This window comes from Etheostoma spectabile, chromosome 4 (assembly GCF_008692095.1).
Source record: "Etheostoma spectabile isolate EspeVRDwgs_2016 chromosome 4, UIUC_Espe_1.0, whole genome shotgun sequence".
Lineage (NCBI taxonomy): Eukaryota > Metazoa > Chordata > Actinopteri > Perciformes > Percidae > Etheostoma > Etheostoma spectabile.
The window spans coordinates 4,912,156-4,923,298 of record NC_045736.1 but is presented as its reverse complement, the minus strand read 5'-3'; the positions used below and the strand labels follow the sequence as shown (position 1 = coordinate 4,923,298).

Genomic DNA, 11,143 nt, shown 5'->3' with positions numbered 1-11,143 from the left:
GCCTAAAACCAAGCGGAAGCTCAGAGAGGACCGTGCCTTTGCGGTATCGGCTCCAAAATTGTGGAATGAGCTGCCTTTGCACGTTAAACAGGCCTCTTCTTTGTCTGTTTTTAAATCACGTCTTAAAAACCACCTCTTCTCTGTGGCCTTTGACACCTAGTAAGATGTCTACTTCATTTACTGCATTTAATTATTTATTTTAAATGTTTTATTGTGCAGGTATTTTTGTATTTTTATGTACAGCTCTTTGGTCAACTTTGGTTGTTTTAAAGTGCTTAACAAATATAGTTGGATTGGTAAACAATCATGTGAAAAGTACCCGTGAAATAGCAACGGTTTTTAATTAATCTTAAGTGTGTAAATGCCTTGGCACTCCAAACTTCACACATTTCACTGAATGCTTGTGGGTTTTTTTTTTTTAAAGAATTTTTTGCTTTTTTATTTTTTTACAGTTCACAGTGGTCATTCAGAATGCAAATCTGAAGAATTTAACAGGAGTGTTTTACAACTTTGGGTTCAGATATGATAACATCTAATTTCATTTTTATTTAATTCTCTTTGTGTAGTGGCAGATTCTGTGTGGCCCTGGTTATTATTAGTTACTATTTTGATCATATTCACCTTCAGAATTCAATAAATCTAATTTCCAACTGAATTCTTGTAGGCAAACCTAATTCTGCAAGTATGCAGTCCATCATACATCTTGAATGCAACATTAACATTTTTTAGATAGATCTGAGTACAGTCAAATAGCAGACATGTAACGGAGATGATCTGTTCCTTGGCACTCTGAGCACAAAAGACACACCAGCGAGCCCATGACAACCGGAGGCGATTTCTTTAAGACTGCAAGAGAAGCTGCATTTCCCCTAAAATGTCAAAAAATGTGTCAAGTGTACTACTGTGTTAACATTTTCTTAACTAAAAATGTGTTAGAACACGTTCATCTCATCCATTCCCATAGCGTCACAGTACATCTCCCGGTTGAAGCCCAGCGTCCATGGACTCCAATAGCCGCTTTAAATTTTTTAAGTGTTTCAAAACTAGACGATCATTGGATAAATGCTGCAATTTCTATCAGTGAAGGAATCTGAAATCTTTTTAAGTCTTCACTGTAAAATCACCTGATTTTGCCTTACATGATTATTCTACTGTTCTACTTAAGTGTCTAATGTGACAACATATTTATGTAACTTACTAAAAAAAATTTGCTCAGCGTCTCTGGGGGGCAGTGGAGGAGTGGGCTGGCCTGGCACAATTATACACCACATTCAATGTCTCAGTTTAACCAAATTCCCACATTTCCTTCTTTGAGTTTAATATCATTTTGTTAGATTGTTTGCTCATTCATTCATTAGACAGCAGGCTAGGCTAGTGTTGTAGGGGTGAACTAACTAGCTAGAAAACTGCACACGATGGCAGACAATGCTAATATTGTTGACCGGATTGTGGCAAAGCCATTTGAAAGTCTTCATTATGAGGAGAAACTTAGAATCAAACAGTAGGGCACATCAACACCTAAGATTGATTTATTAACACTTAAGATTGATTTACTAACACCTAAGAGTGATTTATTAGCATCCAAGATGGATTTACTAACACCTAAAATTGATTTATTAACACCTTAGAGTGATTTATTAACACCTAAGAGTGATTTATTAACACCTAAGATTGATTTATTAACACCTAAGAGTGATTTATTAACACCTTTAGAGGGATTTATAACACCCTAATAGTGTTTTATTACACCTTAGAGGGTTTTTAACACCTAAGATTGATTTATTAACACCTAAGAGTGATTTTAACACCTAGAGGGATTATAACACCTAAGATTGAGTTATTAACACCTAGATTGTTTATACCACCTTAGAGGGATTTATTAACACCTAAGAGTGATTTATTAACACCTAAGAGTGATTTATTAACACCTTAGAGGGATTTATTAACACCTAAGAGTGATTTATTAACACCTAATAGGGATTTATTAACACCTTAGAGTGAGTTATTAACACCTTAGAGTGAGTTATTAACACCTTAGAGTGATTTATTAACACCTTAGAGGGATTTATTAACACCTTAGAGTGAGTTATTAACACCTAAGATTGATTTAGTGCGAAAGTTGTCAAAGTAAGAGGTATTTTCAGCTCTCCTGGTATGACAAAGTTAGCTGGCTGACTGGAAATGCTGTGACAAAGAAAATGTACTGCTGGCCATGCCTCTTGATGAAACCATCTCACAGATATTATAAATAAGTATTATTAAACTAATATTATAAATAAATGGACAATTTTAATGACGTAGGCCGAAAATCAGCTTCCCCTCTTTGAAAGACCAGCAGCCGCCACTGGTGACTACACTCCTACTCAAAAGTCAATATTACAAAATTTCAAAATTTAATGTATTTGCTATTTTTTTTCATATGTTATGTTACACTTGTGAACCCAAGACTTTCGCAAACTCATTCCAAGCACCACAACAATTGAGTGTAGGTATGTTATCACAAGAGATTTGAGAAATATGTCTGCTTTTGGGCCAAATAATTTCTTTACACATTGCTTTGGAAGAATTTTGGGCGTCACTGTACCGAAAGATAAGTTTGTTCTGAACATTGCAATATGATTTAGGTTTAGGTTATACACAAATACCCTTGAAGGGAGAATTCACGAAGATATCTAAAAATGCCCTCAGACCTCAGAGGGTTGGAGGAAGAATGATGGAACTGTGGTTGGCACGCAGGCAGAGCTGCCTCTGGTGCACATGGTAGGCTGGTTCTCACCAGCACCTTCTGGGCACAAACAGTCTCTGTTATATGCTTTACCCTGCAGCTACAAATGACTCCAACACACACTTTGAGCTCACTCAATGACAGAGTGGACTGTAATTGGCAGCTGATAACAGCCATAGCCAGTAGTGTTGAGGGGCCTTGGGATTTGGCCCTGTTGTGATGCTGTCTCTCTTGACGAGCCATAGACTGTACACAACTCCACTGCCATGCTGCTGAAGGAGACTGAGTGTCCGAACTGAGACCGTCACAGTCTCCTTTAGTTTCTCTGCACTAGTTGTTTTAGATTTGATTAGAGGAGGAGTTTACTGATCATCTCCAGGGGTGGAACAAGCAGGTGGCTTCTGGGGATCAAACCCCAAATGTTTTCTCAAAAGCCCCGAATCTTTGAGGGGTTTTAAAATATCTTCCACTTTGTGTAACTTCCCCTCAGTCTCTCTGATGCTGTTTACGACAAAATCCCACCCTGCCAACTGTGCATTATTTAATCGTTACATCAATTTTTTCCCCTTTTTGGGTGGAAAGAGTGGAAATGAGTCATTCTCAACATGTGGTGTGTTCTGGTTTCAGAATCCAGACAGTTAGATACAAACTAAGATGAAGGGTCTATAGGATGATTCTTTGTCTCTGCATCTATATGTATTGTGTATTTACCAAAATGATGTACAGTTTTAGGCTTTGTAGTATCAAATGGCGTGAAAAATAGTGCACATTACTGCCATAAATGGACCATGCCCCCGGACCCCCCTTTAGATTTGGACTGAGCCCTGAATGTTAACATTTGGCTCCGCCCCTGATCATCTCCTAAACTGTTGATGATCTTTGGTATTATTACCACATGTACATGTATCACGCACACCAGAGAATGGACCCACAATTTCACGACTCAGGTACGTAAGTAAAATATAATTGTTTCAATTGTTCGCTAATAAAAAAAATATTTTTACTCACTACAAGCAACAGGCAAAGTGAAAATCCGAAGAAAAAAAAGGTCAATGGTCAAAATCCAAGGGAAAACAGGAACTCAGGAAAACAGGACAAAAGGCAAAAAACACTCAAAGGCTGAACACACTGAAACAGACAATCTCACACAGGAGTACAGAAAAAAGTTAATTTAAATACACAAAACAGGAGACAATGAACAACCCTCTGAACGTGTGAAACACGACATTTGGAGAGCAGCTGTCAGCGTCTGGTGTGACGAAGAAGGCACCTTCGGCGTGTGTGTAGAACGTACACACTGGAGGTTGGTGGGGGGGGGGATGGATCAAACACAGGACTTTCACCCAGATGTGTCCTTAACCGTCCTTTTCTTTAACTGGACCGCAGCAGTACGTCTGTAGTTTGAAACAAGAGCATGAATATCAGATTTAAAAATTGGAGTGATTTGTGCTATTTTCCAGTCAGTGGGAAAGATAGACAGCCTGATACAGTGGTTGATTAAGTGCTGAAAAAGAGGAATGAGGCTATCAGCATGAGTCTTTAAAAGTGAAGTGTTTAGACCATACGTCTCACGGCATGAGATTTTTTTTAGTGAATGCAGTATCTTTATCACCTCGTTCTGTGAGATCTCACAAAATGAGAACTGATCAGGTGTTGAAGAGAGAACTGGTGTGAAAGAGGAGGTAGTGGTAAAATCTGTTGCCGGTTCTGGAACAGATGACATAAAATAGTAATTGAAAGCTCTTGCAAAATTTTCTGAATCAGAGATAAAAGTACCCTGTAGGGAAATTTGAATATTAAGACATTTTTTTCTTCCCAGTTTCACCAGTGATGACCACAGGGGTCTGCCATAAAGTCTTTGGGTTAGTAGCAGATTGTGTAATTTTCTGTTGAAAATAAACAGCCTTAGCCTTGTGAAGTTCAACTGTACATTTGTTTAATTTGAATAAAATTAGTTTTGCTCTCTGGTGGTCTCTCTTGTGTTCAACTTAACCTATACATTTTAACGAGAGAGACCTTCTTAAGTAGTTTTTTATTTTAGAATTTATCCACGGTAATTTACCCTGCCTAGGTTGTATATCACTAAATTCAGCGTTGCATTGAGGTAATTTTGAAATTGGTATTTCTGATACAAAGGGAGTTTTGGAAGATTTTCAGATTGTCCTAACTGCATAGACGAGCAAATGATCTGAAATAGCCGCATCTATGACACCAGACATTGCATATTTCGAGGGCTGATTAGTGAAGATAAGATCCAGAATTTAACTGCGTGTTTTGCCAATTCTTGTTAGATGCTTGATTAATTGATAAAGTCTGAGTTTCATCACAGTGGCTTTCAAAGATTTTGATGAGCCATCATTCCAGTCAAGGTTAATATCACCCAGAATCACAAGCTCCTTAGTTTGAACAGATTGAATTATGTCAGAAAGCTGAGAAAGATAGGCATTTACACTGGCACTAGGGGGCTTGTAGATGACAATAATGGTAATTACTTGTTGGGGTGTAAAATGTACTACCAGTTTCAGTTTCAAATTTAGATATTAGGTCCTCATGTTTCCTACTCCGCCGCCAGTCTTACCAGTGCGGTCTTTACAATACAGTTCATCATTTTCAGTTAAAAGAAATTTTAGATCCAGGCTTCCTCATGCTGCCTATCCCTAAATCCTTGTGGGTCTGCCTTGTAATAATGTGATTTTATTGGTTTCCTACAGAGATCTGTTACCAATTTGTCTTGTTTTCAGATGATCAAACTGTCCAGAAAAAGGATTTGAGAGGACTGTGAATAAATGATAATAAATAAGTCAACCACTTCAATGCCTGTGTCATGTGGGTTATTGTCATAAAGTGATTCTACATCAAACGTTCCAGTGAACCATTTGTACATACAGTATAGCTATGAAAGGTAATACACTGTAATTTGTATGCATTCCATGTACTTATTATTGTATGCACCAGAGTGTGAAGATCTGCAATGGAAGGAAGTTGGGGTGGATGGTTGGGTACTAAAACACAGGGCGTTTAGGCCCTTTTAGGACTTTTCAGGCCATTTTTTTGGTTCATGTTCCGGAAGAAGTTAAGGAGAAAACACAATACTTTCACCCAGGAAACAGGTGTTTGTGTCCTGGGAGTACTACTTAAGGGGACCAGAGTTTTTACCCAAACCACAATCCTTTTTTTTCTAATCTCAATTACTCATTTTGGTGTGTAAACTTAACTGTTGTCTCCGCAGGACAGTCACCTTTTGTAGAATCAACTCAACTGCAACGGCATCTGAAACGTCCCTAACCTCACGGTGATGTCTGGGTGTTTCGCCGGTGATGGTGTCCTGACGGTCCGCCCGGCTGGCTTCGCCGTCACCTTCAACCTGAAGCGCCAAGAGGGAGTTTGGTGCTCCAGTTCCTCTGTTGGTAGGACGCAGAACTGGCTGGCGGCCTGCAGGATGAGTTCCAGCACGGCTTACGGGGTCAAGGCACGCCACGCAGCTCGGGTGGAGAGCTGGCGGCAGGATGTAGCTTGTCCATCAGCCGGTACACAGATGGACACAGCTGTACTTTGAAGTATTCATACTGCTTGTAGTAGAAGACAAATTGGGAGGTGTAATATGCAATAACTGCAGACGTAAGAGAGGCCCGTGCAGGGCACGAGGGCGTGAAAGAAATCTTCACGACTGTGCATAAGCAAGGGATAAACACAATGGCAACAGCTCTTAGAGGGAGCATCCTATACGAAATAGAACTGTGAAGACTGCCAGTCACGTGACCCGCCGACCGGCGGTCGCTGTAATTTCTTAGGGGATCATGCGAATTGTTGAGCATAATTTTTCCTATGGTATCCTAAGGGATAAGGGTTAGGGAAAAATATTAGTCAAGCAAATGTTTTGGAAAGACATGAAGTTTTGATGAAGTATAAATGGCGTGATTGGGTGGTACTTTCATGAGAGCATTTTCTTTTGGAGCAATGTCTCTTTTCTTTAAAATAGCCAGGTAAAGTGTTGTAAATTTGATTTTTTAAATCCACAGTTGAATCTGCATGGAATACACATTTGTTAGCCCCCTTGCCTGTTTTGCATCATTTGGCATGCATAGCACACGCTGTACAGTGTTCATACAGTAATTAGATCAAGGTGTGGGAGCTGCGATGTGCTGATCTGCGGAGCAAATGTGGAAATTGCAGCTTAAATGCAGGTTGACGAGATGCCACCCGTGCATGCTTACATAAATAAAACATAACACGGTATCTGTGGGTATTTTGATGCATTTCATAACCAACAAAGAAGGAGAGAGTGAGAGGGATGGCCTGGATCAATATCTGATTAGGGCCACTAAAGGTTGACCGCGCACCATTTTAACATGTAGCATGCACTGGTGAGTACATTTACTGTACGTGAGTACAAATGTTAAGGTACTTGTACTTTACTGGAGTCTTTTTTCTACTTCTACTCTAGAGAGTAGAAGGGAAATATTGTTCTTTTTACCCCACTACCTTAACCTGACAGCTTTAGTTACTTTAAACATAAAGATTTCTGCACACAAAACACATGTAGTTATATAAAATACAAGGTTTTGTTATAAAATTTACAATAACAACATACAAGTCCAGCTGAGATGAGACAAATAAACACGAGGATTTTCTACATTGAATACTTTTACTTTTAATACTTTAAGTACATTTTCCTGATGATACTTACATACTTACACTTAAGTAACATTTGCAATGCAAGGCTTTCACTTGTAACATCATATTTGTTACAGTGTGGTATTAGTATTTTTACTGAAGTACTGGATCTGAATACTTCTTCCACCACTGGGTACATTTAATCTTTTCTTTCTTTTATCTTCATCATAGCATTGTTTAGGCTAAGGTAAATGGAGAATGCTGCAAATACTTGCAAAGCATGAATTGATGCATCTGGTTGATTCAAATAGGCCTTATACATCACCATTAAACAGACTGGGCTCCTTCTAGGACAAAACCTTCTGGAGTGGTGACTGGTGGGAGGGAGGGGGTGGGGGGTGTAGGCTTTGTCTAATGTGGATCTATTTTGGAGCCATTAATATGAACAAAAAAGCTCGAGGATCCCCTGGAGAGCACATATCTATTATTACCTATTATTATGGGACATGTGCGTGCTATTATACTGAGCGACTGTGCGTTCCATAGCCGGCGCTAGGATCCAGAGGAATGACCCATCTCTCTCTCTCTCTCTCTTTCTCTCTCTCTCTCTCTCTCTCTCTCTCTCCTCTCTCGCTCTCTCTGCTTCTCCTTCTCTCTCTCGTCTCTCTCTCCCTCTCTCTACAGCTCTATCTAATCCTCCTCCTCTCTCCTCGTCCTCTCTCTCTCTCTCCTCTCACATCCATCCTCTCTTCCTCTCCTCTCCGTCCTCTCAATCCTCTGCTTCTCTCTCCTCTCTCTCTCTCTCCCTCTCGCTCTCTCTCTCTCTCTCTCTCTCTTTCTAGCCCCCCGCAACCCCCCCTCCCCATCTGAAGACTGTTTTAAAGTCTCTGCCAGACTTGGGCTCACACGCTATTTCCTGGATGGACGGAGGAATGGAAAGCTTCCAGCGCCTCTTCACCACCACCACCACCACAACCACCGATACCGACTCTCCCCTCTGTGTGTGCCCGCCGAGCGCTGCCTCCACCGCCGCAGCCGCCGGAGCGACGCCGCGCTGTGTGGACCGCTGCTAGTCTCCCCTTTTGCTGCATATATATAGCTCCACACACACACACGCTCCTCCATCACCATCACCATCAGGATCCCAGTGTTATGCTCATGTCAGGGGATCTCAGGGGGATTTTGGGACGGAAAGACTCTTCACTGGACCTCTAAAAAATAAAAATAAAACAAATCCACCGCCCTCCACCTCCACCTCTCCGCCGTGCCCAGGCTCCGTCTGCGCTCCGTCTCCGGCGCAGCTTTTTACGCAGCCAAGGCGTCGCTGATTTGCCCGCAAAAATTATATAAAAAGGAGGAGAAACTCAACAGTTGTTGCTGCTTTTTGTTTGCATGTCGACGTGCATATTACTGCCATGTGGAGGCTACTGCAATCGTGCTGTTTCTGCTGCTGCTGGATTTTCTCTCTGGTTTTGCCTGCCTTCGTGCTCCTCCGGGCCGACTGTCATCCCGGTAAGTTTCAGACCACTCCAAGTCAAACACGGGGCTCCCCCCCTTCCCCCCCCTCCCCCCACTGCTCTTGTCTACGGAATGGTATGTCTAGGAATGTGGTTATCATTGTGGCATTGTCAGGACGAAACGCATCTCTGCTAGAATAAAGTCCAGTAGAGGGTCAGTGGCTGGGAATAGCCCGTGCCTTTTGCTTGACGCGCTTCTCCGGCACCGGGCTCGTCCTCTAGAAAACTGTTCGAGACGCAAACAGGCAGTTAGTGAAAAAAGGATTAGTATGCAGCTGAGTGACCTGTTTCAACCTCCTGGTATCCGTTAAAACGCACAACTCTGTCACGGGAACTCATATTCCCCCTGCTTTCTCCCCTTCTGATGGAACTCAGTCCTCTCTATTTGTCTCTCCAATTCCACCTTATATCTCTCTTTTTTAACCCTTTAAATAGCAATCAAACTGGGGTGTGTGTGGTGTGGGGGGGGGGGGGAGGATCACACGATGTTTTGGATAGCATCAAAGGAGCTTTAGGCAAGGGTAGGCTGGGAGTTTGGTCCGGGATAAAAAGGAGAAAGATGTGACGCCTTGTCATGCCGGCGGCGCGTTATCTCAGCGCGTGGAGCAAAGACAGCAGGGCTGCTGAAGCCGCTTCACACACTCAGGCACACGAGCCCGAAATGTGCAGCTGAGGCTTAAATGTGTGCTGAGGGGGAGAGCAGACCTGTGTCTGTGTTAAGGAGGGTGATGTAGAGCCCTCAGAGGAGTTCCACAATCAGCTGTGCCTCTGTTATGACACCCCATGTGTGACACTTTCTTTTGGGGTTTGAATGGCAAGAAACAAACAGTCCGGTAGTAAATGGTTACTTTCTCTAATAATCTCCAGCCGTTATATATCTTTCTAGAGCTCAACTATTTACCCACGTTTATTTGGCAAAAAGGGAAGCGTCTGCTTCCACCACAGCTGAATCCAAAGAGCCCCCCCCCCCCCCCCCCCCCCCCCCCCATAGTCCACATGCATGTGGGGCCAAAAAAACCTGATGAAGAACAACACCTTTTACTTTTTCTGTTGCCTTTATTCCCAGACAGTCGGGAGGAGAAATCAGCTGCATGAAACTGGAAAAAAACATTCCCCCCCCAAAAAATCTCGTATGACCTTGACCAGAGTGTCCATACACACGCCACATCTGTCCAGCTGTTGACGATGCCACACATGTTTCAGACACCTTCGCAGCCTCTCCAGCCCTACAGGAGGTGGATATGTCAAATCTGGAGTTGTGATGTTCTCAAGTTAACCCAACCCCCCTCCCCCCACCCTCCACACAATAGATCCATATTCTGTTCTTATGTGATCATATTTTTACTCCCTCTGTGAGCCTCTTTGCTATATGAATTCAAATTCATAGAGGCTGGGCAATATGGGAAAGAAAAAGGTTTATACCCCAGTATTTTAAGATAAAAGCAGCATATCTACATCACGCCGCTGATGTTGCTTTTAGAAGATATTTACGCACCGAGAAAAATGAGCAAAAGAGAATTATGCATCTGTAGTGTGCATACGTGTGATGGAGAGGTTTGTTTCACTCAGCCTGAGCACATGATCCAGCCTGTGACACAACAGAATGACTCTTTTCAAATGGAGCCCGTTGCATTAAGATGTCAGAAAAGCCCTGACCCGGTGGTGTCATGGCACCACTAAGTGTGGTGTCATGTCCGGAGTATAGATATCCATACACGGTATAATACCAAACTCTGCAGAGCTAAACGTGCTTCACTTATTCTTTCTTTAAAGAATTATGTCATCACTACTAAATTCACAGAGCTGGTGTTGGAGCTGTGGATATATACATGACACGTCATCAAAGAGCCTGCTAGTCGGACTGTATTAGCCCAGTTTTCAGCTTGACCAGATTAGCTCTTACATATCTTATGACTCTAAAGACACATGCACGCACACGTGCACACATACACACACACACACGCACACACACACACACACACACAGAATGAGAGAGAGTAGAAGAAGATGACGCTGCCCTGTTGCCTAGTAAACACTAATCCATCCCAGTACTTATATACTGTAAGGATGTATAGATTGGCTTCAATTTCTTGTGTAGACATTTTGGGTTTTTTTGTGTTGTGCCCCTTTAATCCCCTCTTTTTCACATTTTAATTCCATCTGATGACAAACCTGGACAGAAATAAAGTGGAGTGAGCCGAGGAGGAAGGGAGAGGGCTGCTGGGAGAGACAGCCGGCCCTGACGGACGGACGGAGGCAGAGATAGACGGATGGGAAGAATAATAGT

General features: G+C 42.1%; 1 protein-coding gene across 3 annotated transcripts in view; it reads left to right on the top strand.

Moving 5' to 3' along the window:
* Nucleotides 1-8,214: 8,214 nt before the first annotated feature.
* LOC116687475 (receptor-type tyrosine-protein phosphatase gamma) overlaps nt 8,215-11,143 on the top strand; it is a 571,464-nt gene continuing 568,535 nt past the window's right edge. For 2 of the 3 annotated variants that reach the window (XM_032512919.1, XM_032512917.1), the window contains exon 1: nt 8,215-8,851. In XM_032512919.1, the coding sequence (XP_032368810.1) occupies nt 8,755-8,851 (97 nt within the window). In that variant the 5' untranslated portion in view covers nt 8,215-8,754. The remainder of the gene's footprint in view (nt 8,852-11,143) is intronic. The other variant, XM_032512918.1, reaches the window with a different exon arrangement.